Below are 20306 nucleotides of genomic sequence, written 5' to 3'. Positions count from 1 at the left end.
GGGCAACTGAGCTAGTGAGGGACTAATTTACACAGGCCGGTGCTTGTATGTCCTTGGATAGATGTGGTGATCTTCACCTCCCTGCCCTCCTGCTCTGCATTTTCGACAGGTGGGCTTTTTGCCCATCAAGCAACGGCTCTTCAGAAGAGGAAGGAAGGAGACTGAAGCAGATTCAGGATGTCTGGTAGCCTCCTACTCCAGTCTTCTCCCTCTCCCTTCTCCAAGGCGGCTTTCAAACCTTGCCCGGCGGCTGGGAGGTTGCCTCTGTGCTCGCTGCGAGGGGTCTGCAGAAGCTCAAGTCTTCAGCTCTGGGGTCAGAGCACAGTCTCCAGCTCCAGAACTGGACACCCAGAAAATCCAATGGGTCCCTCAGACTGTGCCCAGGAGCCCCTGGCGTGCTTCCTCCACAGCAATGCAGGAGGCAGGCACAGCATACCTGGTACGTTCCAGCCCCCAGCCTCTGGCGCCCTGTGAGCTATTTTAAGCACTAGGTGTATTTCCAAATGGCAACAGAGATTGGACTAGATGATATCCCAGGTCTTTTCAGCCTGCCAAGTTTTTGATTCTAGAAGTCTATTTAAAGGACTATAAAATCTTAATTGCCATGGTAGACAGCTCGTGGCACTGAAGCGCACCAAACCAGCTCATGTTAGAAAACTGCCAATTTCAGTGTCTTATTTCTTCTTTTTTTTAAAGGCTCCTAACCAAGACAGATGCCAAGAATAAGCTAGATGGTGATGTAAAGTTGAAAACAAGGAGTCAGACAACAAGGGCCTCATATTTGTTGCAAAGCAAAGTGTTCCAATGTACCTGTGAGCACCTTTGTGGGCAGACACCTCCATTTATTCCACTGTGGGAAGGGGACAGACAATTATGTACATCAAGAGATGGACAACAGGTGGCTTGGGGATGGTGTGAAGCCCAACATGGACATCTGTGTGATGGCCACCCAGTCCCTGCCACTGCCACAGTTACCATATCCCCAAATCCTAGTGATTCTCCTGGGAAATATGACCTGTAGGGGCCAGATGTCCTGTTTCCCAGCAGAATCAGACTCACAACAGCCTACCAGCCAGGTCTTCTGCAGCCCAGGAAAATTCTGCTGAGGAACAAGGCAAGTGCTTCTCACACAGCAAAATGCGGGGATGTCTCTGGCAATGGCTTTTGCCTTTAGTACAGTCCCTGAAGGGTTCTGGGAGAAAATATGGCCCTGAAGCCACCAAAGTCACCCACCCTGATATCCATGAACAGCTGCCTGTGTTACAGAAGTGAGCACAAGGGGATTTCCACCATACACCAGAGCTGCTGCAAGCCAAACAAATTCAGATAGAAACACACTTGCTTTCCTTTCTCAGACTTCAAGATTTTGAAATCAAGGCTGATGCAAGCTTTCTCCATTTGAGGCAAACATGACAAAGTAATAATATTTGTGAATTACTCATTTTATTTCTTAACCATGTGATTTCATTTTCTCTGATTACTTAGAAAACCAACATACCACCCTTCATGTTAATAGATCCCAATATTTTTTTAAAAACTAGGAAGAATCTAAGCATAAAACTATTGGAACATAAATGCGAATAAAAGACCAAATAGAGATCTAAAATCCTGACCCCACCTGCCTCTTCTCCAGTTGCAGAGCAAAGCGCAAGGTGCTACCCACACATTCTCTTAGCATCCTGTCCTTTAGGACAGCACTAGTGAACCTCTGAGCCTTCACCACTGTTGGACTCCAATTCCTATCAACTCCAATCGCACTACCAATGGTCAGGAATAAAAGGAGGCTAGCAGTGTGTGGAGGACTGCAGCTTCCCCAGCCTTGCTTTAGGTCTCCGGGGTCCAAGCCAAATGGACAGTCATGGAAGTTTTTTCTAATAATTTTCTACTTAAAAGTATCCCGTGCAGCAAAGAACCCAAAAGCACAACCATAAATAGAATGTGCCCAGTTCCAAGAATTAAAAATGTCTGAACTGGATGCTAGAATAACTGGAAATCACAACACCATTGCATGATAAGATCATCAGCTAAACAAAAACAGTATTAAGAGCATCAACAAACAAATAGGGGTGGGGGGAATCCACTGATTAATAGGAAAGGCCTTCTGGTACAGTCTTTTACTAACTGGCAAGTTCCCATGTTCCTATGAATGTATTTCCATTTTGGTGGGACTCCCAGAAACATCTCCAAAACAGCCAATGGACCAGTTTGCCACATGATGCTGAGGAGTAGATGCAGATGTCCGTAACCAACCATACTCGGGTGCGACGCTACCCATCAGAATCTGGTCAAAAGCTCAAAGAGCTGCAGCAAAGGAAATGAATGACATGGTGCCATAATGTATTTCTGAATATCTGCAGATTCGAAATATTGGGGCACTGTGCTGATCTCTGAACACTGCTTTTTTATATCCAACACTATGTCTTTTAATCAGTATATGCTGAATGCACTTAGTAGATTTTCACATTGCATGCTGTAATATTTTGCCATTGCCAGCAAATAAAATATATCCCATACTCCCAACGTCAGACACTGCAATACCCATCATACTCTCGTTTTGTTTTTCATTCCTCTTTTGGGGCAGAGAGCAACAGTCTGCTTTTGTCAGCCACCCACACTCTCTTTTTCTGTATTTATTTTGTTCCAGTACAGCAACTATGGTGCCCACCAACTACATTTGGGCATCTTTCATGGCAGCAAAAGCAGAGATAAAATGGTAATATTCTGCCAGCAGAACTACGTAAATGAGCTGCAACTGAAAATATAGCCCATAAAAAGAACAGTGGAAAGTACCAGTACAGTTTAAAAAACCTACTTTCTGAGTTGGTGTCAAGGGTTCTGCTTTTATTTTTTAATCCCACATGCACAAAAAAGGTATTTTTCAAGGCATCCCCAAGGATCTTCGAAACACTGAAAAAGTAATTCAATTGATAACATCAAGGGATTGTTTACACGGAGGGTAATCTAATTGTGAATACACATGGCTAGGAGATTTATTGACAATGTTATCTAGAAGGGGGGATATTTCAAGGATCAGCCTCTGATTTTCCATACAAAATGAGAGCAAGAAAAAGCCGTATGTTATTTGAAATTAAAAGTGCAGTAAACATGCACCACTTAGTACTGCCATTAAGTACAGCTAACCTAATCAACAGCAAAATCAAAAGCAAGCCATCTTGCTTAACTGCGACCAAATTACATTTATGAAAACTACTTCAGAACCTCTTAAAAATATGACCTTCAGACCTCCTTTTATCTCAGGCAACAAATGATTGCTGAGACTCCAAGTGCACAATTTGTAGATTCTAGAAAAGTTGCATCTGGAGAACTAGTGATCCCGTTCATGCAAGAGTTCTCATGATTCTTGGACTGGATGGCTTTTTACCTTTGAGTGGAGGGCAGTGGCTGATGTGGAGCTTGAACACCAAAAAACCAGTCGATAGTTTTGACGCAGGACAGGGTTTTCTGGGGGGGGGGGCTACATCACGAAATAGGTGTTTATTCATTGATTTTATTTCTAGCCCACCTTTTTTCCTTACAAAGAACTAAACGTGGCTCACATTGTTCTCCTCTTGCTGTTCCCAATCTTATCCCCGCAACAACGACCGTGTGAGGTAGGCTGGACTGAGGGTCAGTGACTGGCCCAAAGTCACCCCGTTGGCTCCATGGCTGAGTGGGGACTAGAACCCAGATTGCCTGAGTCCCAGTCCCAGGCTCTTAACCACTGTGCCACACTGGCCCTCCAAGCCTGCTGTGCTCCAAAGCACTCCAGGCTGCAGAGAAAAGATGCAAGAGACTGATCCTTACATAGGGTTCCTTTGAAATTCCACACAGTTCAGAATGCTGGGCTCTTTCTCCTCCTGTATCAGCAGAACATACGGTCCTGTTTCCAAGAACAAGGAAATCAGCCATAACCCACAGAGCTTGGCCATTATGAAAGGCCCAGACTGAAAAGATTAGGGCTGGTTTCAGAGAGGTTATGTTTAGCACAGCCTTTCCAACCTGGTGCTCTCTAGGTGCTAGGTGGTCTTAAAAAAAGATGACCTTTTAAGGGACAAAAAGCACTGTAAAAAAAGTCTTACAAATACAGGAAAGCATAAATAAATACAATAAAAATCATTTTGATCCCCACTTTCTGTTTTGACCAACATAAAACAAGATATTAGAAATAGGATCAAGCAATAATAAAACAAGTAAACAGGCAATAAAGCACAATAAGCTACGAAAAAAGCAGGAGTGACCAACAAGGAAGCATTCACTGGCTCTCTCAAACATTAACTGCATTTGACCTCACAGTAAACCCTGATTTATCTCAAATGCAATGATCAACTCCAGCACAACTGTGAGGAGGACACAGGAATCTTGGGCATTCAGTTTTAATGATCACACTTCAGTGGTTGTTTGGACACTAAACTGTGTTAATTTCAACTACACAAGAAGTCATCTTTGTAGCCTATGCTTGAGATTGTCTTGCTTCAGACAAACCAAGATACGTTATAGGTTTGCTTGGTTTGGATGAAATGAGAAGCCATGGTTAATCAGAAAGGGAAGAGAAAGATTCTGAACCATCCTTGCAGCTGTGCCGGCGGAGAGGGAAGGGAGGAAAAAGTGAGGGGCCTTATCAGCCACAGGCAGCCAACTTTGTTCTAACCAGTCATCTGAGAGCCAAGCTACACGTTCTGTTAATTGCTTCAATATAACAGAACCTGATATTTTTCTTTACTCCAGTAAGATTGCACAGTTGCAATTCAGATTAAACTTCCCACCATCTTCCATCCTAAAACACCCCTCCTCCACATGAGCTGAAACAAAGAAATAGAAAAAAGAGAAAAATGGGAATTTTTCCCCAGTCATAAGTCATACTAAAACTGAGTTGACACAGTTCAGCAGAGGTCAGAGGAAACAAGGGAGCATGACAAATTCAAAATAGCTTTGCTTTCTCTGACCTGGCACTTGTAGACATGCTGGACTACAATGCCTATCATCCCCAGCCAACAAGGCAGCAGGAAGGGAAAGGTAGTTGTAGCAAGAGGATCTGCAGTGTTAAGGGGTGCCCCACTGGGGATGGAGCCCCAGATTTCCAGGAAATCATCTGCCCCATACCCTCGCTGGCCAAGGGTCCCTGCTGAAGTAAAGGAACAGGCACCCTGATGATTCTGATGCATCGGCTCCCCTGCACGAACTGGCTCTTTGCCCACAGATGCTTCACCTTTTGCAGCCCTCTCCCTTGAATTCTGCTGCCTGAGGATCTTTTCTCTAAAATTGGAGGCCGTCCTCTCCCTTGTTTGTACTAACAGGGGTGCCCTCAGGAGACAGGTTCCTTCCAAGACTCACAGAGAGACATACATCAGAGCCTCTATAAATTACCATGGGCAAATATTGCAGTTTAGTTTTGTGGACCCAAGACCCAGATCTTTTGGTGCATAGCGCTGCCACTGTTGGGACCAATGCTTTTTATCTTGTTCATGAATGATCTGGAATTAGGCATGAGCTCTGAGGCATCAAGGTTTGCTGATGACAGCAAATTATTTGGATTGTCCTGATGCAGAACCTGTACTGTAAACAAGAAACTGGGACAGAATACAGAGAAACAATGGTTTCCTATAAGCAAACACATCAGACAAGGGTGTATTTTATCACTTTATCTGTTCAATCTGTATGCATAACATCATAAGAAAATCTGGAATAGAATCAGAGGTAGAAGGACTGAAAATTGATGGACAATATACATATCTTAAATTATTAATGTATGATAGCATATTACTGGCAGAAAACAGCAATGAATTGGAACAACTACTCAGAAAGTGAAAGAAGAAAGTGCAAAAATAGGACATCAGCCAAACATTAAGGAAACAAAAATGATGACCACAGAATAGTTGCACAACTTAAATGACAACAATAAGAAAATGAAATTGTGAAAGATTTTGCATACCTTGGCTCAATTATCAATGCAAAGGGAGACTACAGCCAAGAAATTAAAGGACTGAGACTTGGAAGGGAAACAATGAAGGGTCTAGAAAAGATCATCAAGTGCAAAGCCATTTCACTGGAGATCAAGGCTAAGATCATTCACACTATTGTATTCCATGTATCACTATGTGAAAGGTGGACAGTGAAGAAAGCTGAGAGGAAGGAAATGGGTGTGTTCAAAACCCAGTGCTGGGGGAGAGCTTTCTGAATCCCCTGGATGGGCAAAAAGTGGATCTTCGATAAAATCTGGCCAGAACTTTCTCTGGAAGAAAAACCGGAGCTATCATACTTCAGGTACATCATGAGAAGGCAAAACAATAATGCTAGAGAAAGCTGAAGGCAGAGGAAGACCAAATATGAGATGGATTGATTCCATAAAGGAAGCCACAGCCTTTGAGTTTACACATGCTGAGCAGGGCTGTCTTGGACAAGCCATTTTGGAGGAGATTTATTTATAGGATCACCATTAGTCAGAGACTATCTGAAGCCACACAATGACCACAAAAGTGATGCATGGTCAGGCAACCCCCCCCCCCACTTCACATATATGCTGATGGGATCTGAGCATGAAAGGACTGACCAAGAAAGAGAACTTGTGCTTGAGGCTGTGCCTCTTGCCCCGTCCCCTCTTGCCCCTTGTTGTCTGTGCCAGAGACAATTATTTTTGTTTGCACTAGTCCATAACAAGTCACATTACTATTACATCACTGTTAAAAACATCACCAGCAACCTTCTACTCATTTCCACCATAGCCAGGAACATACAACAGTATCGTCTGAACACTTTATTAAATATATATAAAAGAGTGGCATAGGCTGCAAAGTTATAAGCACCCACCTGGAAGCAAGTCCCAAAAAACCCTATGGTGCTTACTTCTGAATAGGTGTGCATAGGTTTGCAGTGTTTTAGAACTCCCAAAAGAAACAGCCTGTCCTTACTGCCAACTTTTGATTTAATGCTGCAAGATCTGTTATTTTCTTAATAACACATTTATTCTCAAGAACTCTGAATTAATGATTCATAGAACAGAGAAAAGGCACTGCCAACATTTATCAGAAAGAAAAGGCAAAACAGACAGACAAGCACTGATAATGCTGTAAGTCACTGAACTTTATTCTTTCCACGCCAGCCAAGTTTTGCGACGCAGTGCATTCAATAGCCTAAATTAACGCTTCCTCCTAGTAGACAAAGCAAGGGGGCATACTTGTCCTTGTAAATGCCTTCCACAACAATAAAATATTTAATTACTTTTTAAAGCGCACACAAGGATTCTGACTAAGTGAAAAACCAAGATCCTTTCATGAATTCAACATAAAGAGCTCTTGGAACACTGAAACAGCACATTTAAACAGAAAACAGGAAATGTATCCTAACGAGAAGTAGACATCTGGCCATATTATTCAGGAACATGACGACAAATGCCAGGCAGAATTACAAATACAGTAAGAGCTTACACATGCTTTCTCAGATGCAAGTGCCACTATGCCTAATGGGACTTACTCCAAGGTAAATGTATACAGGAATGCCTGCCTTAGTGTTATAGGTTTACTAGAGGGTGAAGAACCTCAAACCTTCCTAAAATAAAGGTTCAGGGACCATGAAGATTTCTGTGCATCTGACCCCCCCCCCCCCCATCTTCAGAACCTCTGAAGTTCTGCAGAACATCAGGCCCATCTTGTGGCTTCACCACATTTCCCCAACCATCAGTTGCTTGATGATTTCCTAGCTTGGGGCAGTTTCCCCCCATTCTAAACGCTGACATGCTTCTAAGTCTCAGTTACCAGTGGGAAGATCTTTCTGCTAAAATACTCTGGTAGGTATTATGGCATTATCCCTTCTGCTGCTGGCCTGGCCCTCCACTGAAACGTGACCCCCAAGAGTATCTGAAATGGATTTTGGCCCTTGAGCTGGAAGAAGTTCAACACCCCTGACGTACTCAATGCCCTGCAGGGCAGAAAGCTCTGTACAATGCCAAAACTTCATTGGAACACAGCAGTTCCTTTTTTTAGAGCCCTCTATATCCTGACAAGCCATAAAACAGAGATAGGAGCCCCCCCCCCCCCCCCCACCGCAAAAGTTTCTGTCTGAAAGAGACCCCTGGAATTTTCCTGTTAGGTACAAATTGCCCTTAATTGGATATGTACATTTTTCTGTGTATACTTAAATCCTGAACAATCTTGATCTACTTTCACTTTTAACACTTGTTAAAAAAAAAAAAAAAGCAAGGACCTCAGGGTCCTACAGATCCCAACTGCACTTGCTTAAGAACGATATATTACACTGACTTGAATTTAATATACAGCATATACAAAACTGAAACGAGGACTATGGTCTATATCTGAGGGATGCAAAAATATAAAGAGGTTTTCTGGGACCTGAAAAAGATCTTGTTGATTGCATTTTGCAAACAGCAATTCCCATCCATGCGCTTTTTCTCCAACAGCAGGAAAACCCACTTGGGAGTGTGCCTTCTTTTAAACAAAACACAACACAGAAAATTAATACCTCCTTTTTGTAACTGCTACATAATTATAATGGTTGGTTATTAAATGAGACCTTTTACTATGCTGGGGTCATGTGGATCCCGAATGCCTTGGACACTGCGTGATTCTTTCTTCTCTGATTGCTCTCAATATGCTATTCATCTTTCCCAATACAATTTTATTCAATGTAACAAATAAGAAAAAACAAAACACACAGGGAGGGTGCAACACCACAGACTATGAATCACTTTATTGTAATATTAGGTGACACTGATCAAGGGAGAAATGCACATCATTAACACATAATCTCAAATGCTCAGGAGACTTAACTATTCATTAAGTTGGGAAATATGTCAAAGCAGAAGTAAAAGGGGCATGCCCTCTATATTACGCACTCTACCCCCTTTGAAATAATTAATCCCCCCATCCCCTGCTCCCAAGTATAGAGCATTAGCAGTGAAGCTACAATCACATGTGCATGGTTTATACAGCTCAGAATGGCTTTGAATTCAGATTCGTTCCACGTATCTGGGAATCTCAGTATGGACTTATAATCCCCCAATGTATGGCCAGCCCTACTGTTAGACTGAGGTGATTTGTGGTGTTACGAAAGGCTAGGAAGTAGTTAGTTATCACCAATAACATTAATACTAATTTCTGTTCCTGGGGGGAAATGCTTGTGCGCTTTTCTACCTCCAGTGCCAAAATAAGTAGGCCAATTGCACACTGAACTGGTGGAGCGGGGGTGGCCACTTACCGATCATCAAAAATGTTGCTGATGAAAAACATGGGCTTGCATAGAATGTGCTCATGCTAATATGCATGTAAAATACTAATTTTGACTTTGCTATAAGTTAGATTGAATCTAAAACATCATTGTAATTATAATCATTACAGAAATGCAGCTCATCAAAGTGGGAACAATGAAGTGACCAGGTGACCTGCGTACTGGTTCTCCCAGTGTTACATCTCAGTTAGGAATTTCAAGGACTCCAAGCTCTCTCTGCTTTGGAGTCTTTACACTGGACTTGGACTGCAGAGCCTTCAAGCCACAGATTCATGGAGTTCGAAGAGTCCTTGACGAACATCTCATCTACCCTGCTGCTCAATACAGACCGTGAACAGGACACATGGATGCTGCCTTGCAGGTAGGAAACCATTTGCTATTCCTCCTCAGGTATCAAAGTATCTGGGGCTGACCCAGTTCCTTCCTTTACCTCATGCATACATATATAGAGAAACTCATCCCAAAAAGCCTCCAAGATCAAAATGGACATTTCCTTACACTAAATGTAACCAAGGCTCTACAAAGTTTCAAAGTCCATATATGCCCTCCTGCCCCCTGAGATCAGCGGCAGAGGCCCTCCCCCAGGAACCCTCCATGAAAGATATTAGGAGGGTGAGTACCCGGAGGAGGGCCTTCTCTGCGGTGGCGCCCCACCTACGGCATGCTCTCCCCAGAGAGGTCTGCCTGGCGTCATCGTTATTTGTTTTTCGGCGCCAGGCCAAGACCTTTTTATTTAAAAGTTATTTTAATTGTTAATTTATTGGGTTTTATATTGGGTTTTATATTGTGCCGAAATGTCTCCAAAATTTTTTAAGGTTAATTGTGCGAATGATATTTGTTTGTAAGCCGCCCTGAGGCTTTTTGCGAATGGGGCGGCATAGAAATGTTTTAAATAAATAAAAGTACACCTGGAGTGCCACATAAGCAATGCAAACTACTCCATTCCTTTCTAGGGACGCATGGAACACTCCATGAGAGAGAACAGAATGGCTCCTACCTACCTGGCTTTCCATGTGTACACAAGAAATGTGGGATCTGAAACTCTCTTTGTATCTGAGAATTACTTTTCTATTATTCATGGTTAAGGCATGGTCCAATACACCATTGTAAGTTGAAAGCTTCTACCAACAGAAGTCAAACGAGATCATATAACCTTAATCTATGTTGTATGTCTTAGATAGCAGACCATACCAAGATACACACACAAAAGATATGAAACTCTCAGTGTTACTGGAAAGAGTGTGAGTGTGTGTGTTTTGTTTTTTAAGACAGCTATCTACTAGCCTAATCCTTTTCTTTTAACAAGGCCCTCGACATGATCCAGCCAGCGCTAAGCAATTTTAAGTTCTACTGAAGCCAGGTTTAAGTGTTTAAGGCTCCAGTCTGATCCACAATTACTTGGTAATACATGCCATTAAACTCACTGTAGCTTACCCCCAAGTTGACAAGCCTAGGATTGCCCTACAGTAATGAAAGTCAATGCCCACTTACTTGAAGTAAGGCACATTGCTTTTAAGTAAACATACATAGAATTGTGGCCCAGATTACTGTTTTGAGGAATGGATACACAGGATAATCTGTTTAAGCAGTGGTGCAAACTCAGAGGTGAGTCTGGCTGTTGAGGTCTGATTCACTTCTCCATTACAAGGATTCAGAGATATTTACTGTCTCAGAGATACTTACTGTCTCTGAGCTTTGGTTGATTAATTGGTGGGACTGAGATTTTAAAAATGCACTTGCTTAATTTTTCAAAATGTTTTCAGTGCATTCCTATAATCAGGAATAACAGAAAAGATAAGCGAGGCCTTCTAGCACCTGGCTGGTAGCAGTTATTTATTAACTGATATGTTATGCCATACTTCCTTCAATATCCTGAGACAAATCTATATTGAGACTTGGCAATAGGCTAAATTGGCAATTTAGCAAGCTGATTTGACATGTGATTAAACAATTAAATCATATCTACAGTCATCTTGAAATAAATCATTGATATAAGTTGGCTTCAGGTAGGGTAGGCAGAAGCTAGATCTCCAAATATCTGGAACTTCGTATTCCCTAGATCTCTGGCCAGCATGGGCAATGTTCAAGAACACTGGGACTAAAAGATCTACTTTCTACCCTTGTTTTAATGTAAATGTGAAGCATTTCCCTTATAGGTATATATCCTTATAGGGATATATAATAATTATTCAGTACTTTTCCTAAGTGCTGAAAGGATTGTATATTCTCACAGCAATCCTTTGAAAAAACCTATACCCAAATATTAGGCCTTCTCCACAGGAGGTCTTTATTGTGTACCCATGATTCCTCACTCACAGTCATTTACAAGTGCTTTACATGAGACCTTTAACCTCCAGGCTCTCTCCTGCCTCTTCTGAGTATTGCTGTGCTTTTTAAGATCAAAAGAAAGGGGATATTAAAGAGCTAGCATACTACAAAACAGTACAGCAGGTGTGTGTTTTCACAATTCTGCTACAGGCCAGCATTACCCTGTGGTTGTGTCATGGAATGGGAAGAGAGAGGAAACCCATGGACAGTACAGGGAGGGAGGACTGTAATGAAAGTGACTTTAATCCTGCAAAAAATCTGAAAATAGAAGCCTCAGTTACCTGGCAGATTAAAATGGATTAAAGGCCTAATCTGAAAAAGGCCTTCAAGTTCCTTTACTTTACATGGGGCAGGGGGATGAGGCCAAGAGATTGTGGTTTACCCAATGTATAAGCCACAATTTGAACAGAGGCCTTCAAATTCATACCTCATGCTCTTCATTGTGATGTTAACAGTGCAATTCTATCTAAGTGTACTCAGATGTGAGCACCATTAATTACAATGGAAATTACTACCAGGGAAGTGTCTGCATAGATCTAGCCCACTGACAGTGGTAAATGATGACTAAAAACCATGTGGCATAGCCATACTTATGGTGGAGAAAGTTATGTATGCTTTTGCCCAGGCTTCCCAGACTTGAAGCCCATCAGGTATGCCAAACTACATGTCCTATAATCCCCTGCCAACCTGGCCATCAACTAGGAATAGTAAAAATTGTAGCCCAACAAATCTGGAAGGCACCTTGTTGGGACAGACAGTTCTAATTCTCCCTTTGCCATGAGGAGGGTAGATCCAGATTTAGCCAGAGCTAGAACAGATCTATGGGAAAGAATGGGACTTAAGTGAGACACAACTCTCTTAAGTCCCATTCATTTCAATGAGTCCATCTAACTAAAGCTTGAACCAGGCCAGCATGACTAGAACCTGTTTAGGCTTGCCAGAGGCAGTATTTGGGAGTGCCCCACTATTGCTTGGAGCCCTGAATCTTCCATTCCGAAACCCCAATCTCCGGGAGGCCATCAGCCCCACCTCCCAACTTTCCAGGGGCCCTGATGATCCATGTAGCACTGGATCCCCCCAGGTTAGCTGGCTTTTTGCCCATGTGTACATTGTTTTCCCTTTTCTACCCCTGAATCCTTCTGTCTGAGGTTTTTTCCTGAAATGAATAGCCTTCTTCTCTCCCATCCAAGCATCCCTTTTTACAAATTGAGGTGCTCTTAAGTGGCTGGGTCCTTTAAAGAGGCAGACAGACTTCAGAGCATCTGTAAATTAACAAATGAAAATATGTGCATTTTTTTCTCCTGCGGGCCTAAACTCCCAGATGTTTTCAGTATCAAGCCCTGGCCCTGACAGAATTGTGCACATGAACAACACTGGGCAGGGGGAAGTTCTACCTTCACAGAGGTATTCCTCATGCCTTTATTGGCCACATTATATATTTTGCTTACTTTAATTATTTTGACAGATTTGTGAGAATACAGTCAAAACATTATACAATAGTACATTCTCTGTACAGAATAATAAGTGATATTAAGAAGAAAATACTGTCTTCCAAGCAAAGGGCACTGTCACATTTTCAAAAAGGCATTTTACTTGAATTAATTATTTCATGTGTTTGGAGGTTTCAACTTAGACTAGTTTGCATAAATGTGCCAAAACTCAGACCTGTCTGCGGACCACTGCGTGGAAGCTGTCCAATGCCCCTTCCCAAGCTAAGCCCTCACAAGGTCCCAGCCATCTACATGTGGGCCAGATGGCAGTCTTCTATTCGCAAACCTCCCACATTTTCCCTCTGCTCATCTGTCTCTTTTCTTACTACAAAAAAGTCTTAAAAGAAGAAGAGAAGAGTTGCATAAGGCCTGGTGACTGGTAGTAACAGGAATCATGCATCTGGAAGCGCCTGTGCTCTGGTCAGTCACATCCCAAGCACGGCAAACAGAGGAATATTGCTAGCAGCCCGAGTTAAAATAACACTGGAACTGCTGGGGGTCATTATTGCTGGAGGTAATTAACCTATACATATAGGTTAATTGTGCCTTCCTGAACTTGGTGCTTTCCAGATGTTTTGGATTATAGCTCCTTGCATTTCTGGCCACTGACTCCGCTGGCAGGGCTTAGCAGTACTAATCCAAAATATCTGGAGGGCACCAGTTTGGGGAAGGCAGACAGGCAGCCTGAGATTGGTGCAAATATTTAGCATTGGTTCCAGGTTTAATCACACTTCCAGCTGACCCACTGAAACCAACAGGGCATGTTAACTTAAGTCCTATTAATTTCAGTGGATTTATTCTGACTAAGAATGGGAGTAACCCATCATATTTATAGGCTTGATTACATGTTGAAAAGACAAAAAAGGTGTATTAGCTCCAATATTACAGAAACTCCTAAATGGTATCTGTATTGACCTGGCATTATTATTATTGCTTGTATTCCAGAGTACACATACGAAAACCATTGTTGCAGGAAGGGTTCAAGAGTTGCCTACAAAATGCCTAAGAGCTGTATGGGCACAAGGCAGACACCATGAAGTATGTTTTTTTGTAGTATGTTTTTTTTATTTAAATAAAAAATTTCAACCATGAAGGAAACAATACAACAAATAAAACTCAGCAACAAAACTCAGCAGATGATCATGTTGGCTGTCCATCAATCTGTGTCAGTCTGAGGTTTGCAATATTGACACAAAACATGGCCTAGGAGAAATTCTAGTATGGTATTCTGCCAGATTTTCCAATTACATCCCCTAGCTGGTGTGCCTTCTCTCCCTCTCTGACTGAACAAACAACAATGAGATCTCTGATCTCTGTCAATCTGGGAAAAGAAGCACACAGTTATGTAAGGTATTGCCTCTGATCTGCCTATGATCTGCCACTGCAGCCTCTCCCTCTTCAGCTAATTTTTACAGTAGGGTAATAATGACTTCATCAGGATGACTTCAAGTATGTTACTGCAAACTCCACTGTATTGATGTTTAGCAAGAGCAACAATCTTCTAACATAACTGCAAGTCTTTTAAAACAGCAGTGATGACCACTTAGGAATTGATTAGGTTTCTAAGGACCAGAGCAGATACTACCTTAAAGTGGTATCAAACAGATTTTTTCTTTTCATTTTTATTCTACAGTAAAACGTGGAATTTCTCAGTTTTTAATATGCTCAGATTTTGAAGCATTCAGATATTATTATATTAGTTTTCTGGGTAAGTTCTATAAATTTGGCAAAGTCTGAGTGACAGGGTGAGTTTGAGTCAAAAGAACCATTGCTTTTTTAAAAAAGAAAAATCCATAATGGGCAGTTACATATTTATTTTCACTCCAAAGTAGTTTCAAAGACTCCAAACCCTAGGGTGGCAGATAGTCTTTTAAGAGCTGGGTCCCTGTGCCTTCTCTAGAATAAGAACAAATGATTTGCTTTAAGCACAATTCATCCCATCTCACAGTCTTCAGGTGCCATCCTATCATGTCTGCCTATCAATACAAATTAAGGTGCACTAACATGGGGAACAGTAACACAACAATAACTGAGTTCTGCATGCATAGCACTAAAGGTCCCTGACACTAACACAATGCAAGTTGCATTAGTGCAAGGACCTGCAAGATACTGCTCTTTGTCAAGTTAACAAAAAAATAAAAAGTCAACCAAAAATAGAAACAAATAAAAATGCCTTCTGAATATTAAGAACTTTTTAAAAAGCATGATGCCACCAAAGCCAAACATGAGAAAACCTTATTGATTTCAGAGGCAAGAGTGAGGCTGCAGTACTTATGCATACTGGGCCCGTAATACTTTTTCTTCATCCGTATGCATAGGATGGTGCCCTAAATTTGAGTTGAAACTGTCAGTTGACACATACATGGGTAATTACAACTTTGCAGAAGTTGTGCTCACAATAAAAATTTTAAAGGACAGCAAACATTCTCTGATTTCATATCAGTGATCTTTTCTTAGAATGAGCTGGCACAGGAGTGCTACAGAGATTAAGAGAGCAATCCTAGACATGTCTACTCAGAAGTAAGTCCACTGAAGCATTGTCCAAAAACATCCTGTTGCCTGAAGTGAAGCAGCAAATAATGGTGCCCCACCCCCGCCCCCCAGGATCAAGGTGCATACAATCCTGAAAGGGTCAAATTATTTTGGCACCTAAGACAATCTCTCAAGCACCTCTCTCCACCAAATGATGCCTCCCTGTATTCACATTCATAGTACGGGGTTCAGTTCAGAACCCAGTTCAGAACATGCATGAAGCTCTTTGAAGAACCAGAAACAGGATCTATAAATTGACGGTATTTATGAGGGAGGATCATATGGACTCTGAAAACCAGGACCTGTGAGGGATGACTGAAAGAGCTAGGTATGCTTAGTCTGGAGAAAGCCAGCGAAGACATATGACAGAGCTCTTCAAATATTTGAAAGACTAATCCGGGGGATGGAATAGGTTTGTTCTCTGTTGCTCCAGAGGGCAGGACTAGGCCTAAGGGTAGAAATGGCAGAGAAGACCATTTGACCTAAACTAGCCTTCCCCAAGTGGATGCCCTCTGGACATTTTGGTCAACGGCCCTCAGCCTCCCCAAACTTTGGTCATACTGGCGGGGACTGAGTTGTCTTTCCAAACAATGGGACGGAACCAAGTGGAGGAAGGCTGGCCTAAAAATTAGGACACACTTCCCAACATGGGAAATTCTCTAGCAGTGAGTCATGGTGCCTCAGTTGGTGGTGGGTTCTTCATTTCTGGAGGGATTTAAGCAGCAGGGTGGACAAACATCTGCCGGGCAGGCTGCAACTGCACTCTGCATTGCAGAGTCTGCACTGGGTGGACCAGAATCATCCAGGTGGAAGAGCCCTTGGAGGTAATCTAGTTCAACAGCCCCCAGCAGGGCAGCTGTGCATGTCTTGCTGCCCATATGCATCTCAAGTGACATCCACAAAAGGTACCTCAGTGTGCTGATGAGCAGCCAACACCCGCCCCCCGCCCACACACACTTTTAAAACATACAAATATAGATATATAGGAAAGACACAAAACTTTCTAGCAGTTACATACAGGTATCAACAAAAGTAGAACAGATATCGAAGTTAAGCATCCGCTTGAAGTGCTTGCCTGTATGAGACCAAAAGCATTGCAAGTTCCTCCATCCATTGCATTATAAGGAGTGTTTATTCTTCAAATGTTATAATAATGAGTCAAAAGAACAAAAGAATCCATCTACACAGCCCATTAAAAAAATTCCATGAAGCAGGCAAATAATTTAAAAGAATGTATACATCGGTGAGTTGCAAGATGTATCTGTGAAATAACCTCTTTCCAAAAAGAAGCGACCATTAGGCATTGCCGAAATATATGTTTCAAAGACACAATAGCTGTACTGAACTCCCAGCAATTTGCTAATTTATTAAAGTTATTTATTAAATAACTCTTTAATGTTGCATTAAAGAGACACTGCAGTGTCCAACAGATCTGAAGCAAACTTTTTTGCTGAATTAGAGACAGCCTAAGATCCACAGACAGGACTGGCAGATGCCAAAACAGCAAGCAATCCACTGATTTGGCATTTTGTGGTAGTGCCCACAGGTGCTTCTCAATTTCCCAAACTGTCCACAGATCCAGAAAGATTGGAGACTCCCTGATCTAGTCACTAGATTAGATGATGTCCAAGGTTCCTCTTATGATTCCATGAAATTTCAGTCCTAAAACAGGCAGCAGTGGGGAATGGAGAGAAATATACACTGTCAACCCAGTTTCCTAGAAGGCACAGAGAGGATAGCTACAAATGCGTTGATGGGTTACTCTGTTTAGACTAAGTCCAAAATGAAGCCAAAATGAATTGACGAATTGAAGGGGCATCTTCAAGGACACAAGCCTTTCAGGAGGATGAACAGGGTGAAAATTCCAGCTTTGCACAATCAGCAGTTCATGATGGTGAGGGGAATAAGTCTGGTGAGCTGGCCTGCTGTGATATGTTGTGTGCATATATTTTTGAGTGTGTGTGTGTGAGAGAGAAGGGAGGGCTTCTGAGCAATCCAAAAGCCAAATCTTTTAACCTCCTGGAAGTGCTAGACCAAAGCAGATCAATTTCTTTTCGAGAGGGGTAGCTTGGTTGTTTCCACAAAACAACAACAAATCTCGTAGTTCCTTAAAGACTTGACTGTCCTCTACACATGCACCTTGCAGAGCACATCTGCACATTTAAAGCAGCCTTTCACCAAATCCAAGCGCCAGTGTACAAAAAAGAGCATTCTACCTCCCCGTTCTCTGGCTCTCCTTGCTCTGCTGGGGATAAACACTCAGTCCAATCCAATGTCACTCTGAAGGAAGATGCATCTTATACCAGTAGTGCTCTTTCACCTGATCGGGCCACAAAATGTTACGTGGCTGCACTCCCACTCCCATTTCTTGAATTCTATGGAAGCCCCCAGAAGGCTCAGGAGCAAGCGACTGACGGCATGCAACCAAAAGGGCCGGTAAGCAAGCATGAATATAGGGCAAACCAGCACAGAAGGACAACGTTTATCTCCCATCCCAGCTGAAAACTCAGAGGTAAACTTACTACTAGTTATCTCCTGTCAGTGGACAAATGTAGGGTGGGTTGAATTCAACTGGCTCACTAAAGGCCCACAGAAATGATGGCTGGAGCTGATGATCTCTAGAGATCTCTTCCACTTGTAGGATTTCAGCCTATGGCATGAAGGGAAAAAATGATGGGAAATGGCCGAGCCTGTTCTTTGGATTTTAGCAGCTTGCCTGCTCTCTTCATCAGAGCTCCCTAAGCAGGGCTGGCAAGCGTTTTCTAGCTCCTAAACGCATTTCCCTCGCAGAAAAGTCCCTGCACCAAGCGCAAGCCAATCCAGAAGTTAACATGATTGTCCCCAAATGTCCACCAACGCAGGATCTGACCTTCGCCTTAACAGCAGCAGGCGCCTTTGCGCTTAGTTGTCAGCCCAAGGCTGGAGGGAAACCTTTCACAAGTACTTGGTCGCAAACTCCCATGGAGGAACGAAGAACTAGCATTCGACGTTAACTGGAGAGGACGACTTCAATTATTACAAGAAACCGGGAGGCGATCCAGCCACGATTAAGCCTTTCCGAAGCCCACGGATTTCAAGGGCAGAATTAAGCATGGGCTTCCCCCTCCTCGCCTGAAGCCGGGGAGACCTCAGAACAGCTGAGGTGTGTTTTTGTTTGGAAAGAAAAGCGCGTGCTTGTGATCCAGCCAGAGCCAAGCCCCCTTCGGTCCCGCTGATTTCAAGGCATGCAAGCACACGCGAAACCCCCTGCCCTTCAGAAAGCTCAACTTTGGCCAGCGCGTCCCAAGTCTACATTTGCTATTTTTTAACGCCTTGCAAACACGAACGAGCGAATCGCCTATCTTTCCAACGGGACGAAGCTTCTCGGATACCTTTTTGAAAGCAAAACAAAACCACCACGGAACCACTCACCTCGCTTCCCTCCCCACTCAAAAGCAGCGCCCTTTCTCGGGCAGCTGCCCCTTAATGCACCGGATCGCTACTGAGGCCTTCCCGTTGAACCAACCGCCCCCACCCCAGGAAGCTGCTAGATTTATTCAGTATTATTATCACCACCAACGATTATCGTCATTAATTATTATGCATTCATTATTCTAGATCCAGTCGACCTCGTCAGGCAGGAGGCAACTCAGCGAGCAAGGACAAGTTTGCAACCGCGGCCTCAACATCTTGCTGCACAGGGACGAGAAAAATAGTTTCTTTCTTCAAAAGAAGAGAAGAAACTGTTCTTCAGATGCATCCGAGCGTGCTCTTATCGCCCCCTCCCGCATTACCTCTTCTTTTCCTTCTCAGCTGTCATCCTGAGCGAAGCTGCTGCTGCGCCTGTTCTTGCCGCGTCCGGGCCGGCTGCTTAACCCCAAGTAGAAGGCTAGAGAGGAGAAGGTCTCGCCGTGGGCGTCTAGCTTGGCGAAGGGCAGCCCGGGCGTCCGGAGATCCAGGCAGGGGGCCTGGCTCGGGTGGGCGGGAAGGTCCCTGGAGGCCTTTGATAGGTGCAGGGCAGGGCTGGGCCGGGTAACTAGCTCTCCGTCTGTCCGTCCGTCCGTCGGGCCGCCCCCGCGCGCCTGTGCCTCCGGTGCGCTCGCGACGCCGGGCAAGGTTTCCTCGACGCGCGTTCCCCCGCAAGCCTGCCGAGGCGATAAGAGGCCGCCGGATCAGGCGCGGGCTCAGCAGCAGCAGGAGGAGGAGGCGAGGAGGAGGAGGAGTCGATCCGCTCGGGCTGCGATCCCGGCCGAGCCGCCCCTGAGCTGACCATACAGTCTCAGGACACTGCCGAGGATTGTACAGCCGCTCAGGGGAGAGGAGGGGCTGCAGCGAGCGCCTGGAGCGCCTCGCCGCTCTCTGCTGCGTCGGGATCTCTGAGGGGCAGCGACGTGTCCCGGGCTCCCTTTAAAACGTCAACCCCTGGCGGGGCGCTCCGAGGGGGCGGGAGCGCGGCCGCCTCGGGCTCCGGCTCCGGCTCCGGCTGGAGCCGCCGACGGGCCCGTCCGCCAATGGCCGCGCGGGCCGCTCGCCTCCGGCCCGCCCCCCCCGCCCCCCCCCCGCTCCCGTCGAGCAAGTTTCTCGGACTGGGCGAAAGGCGGCGGGCGGCGGGCGAGGGCGAGCGGCCAGTCCGCCGCCGCCGCCCCAGAACCTATTGGCTCCGCTGAATGGGCGATCGCGCAGGATCGGCGCTGGCGCTGACCGCTTCTACCGCGTGCAAGATGGCCCCGATTCCTGCCC

At 44.1% G+C, this 20306-nt stretch overlaps 1 protein-coding gene across 3 annotated transcripts in view; it reads right to left on the bottom strand.

Annotated features, from left to right (window-relative positions):
• Positions 1-19936, bottom strand: part of EPAS1 (endothelial PAS domain protein 1) — a 170637-nt gene extending 150701 nt beyond the window's left edge. Inside the window, exon 1 of one of the 3 annotated variants that reach the window (XM_044429686.1) lies at positions 19361-19936. In XM_044429686.1, the coding sequence (XP_044285621.1) occupies positions 19361-19386 (26 nt within the window). In that variant the 5' untranslated portion in view covers positions 19387-19936. The remainder of the gene's footprint in view (positions 1-19360) is intronic. The other 2 variants (XM_044429684.1, XM_044429685.1) reach the window with 2 other exon arrangements.
• Between the last annotated feature and the right edge of the window lie 370 nt (positions 19937-20306).

Source organism: Varanus komodoensis, unplaced genomic scaffold, assembly GCF_004798865.1.
Source record: "Varanus komodoensis strain SLA01 unplaced genomic scaffold, ASM479886v1 scaffold2, whole genome shotgun sequence".
Classification (NCBI taxonomy): domain Eukaryota; kingdom Metazoa; phylum Chordata; class Lepidosauria; order Squamata; family Varanidae; genus Varanus; species Varanus komodoensis.
The sequence above is the reverse complement of the archived record's forward strand: the minus strand, read 5'-3'. Positions and strand labels throughout refer to the sequence as shown.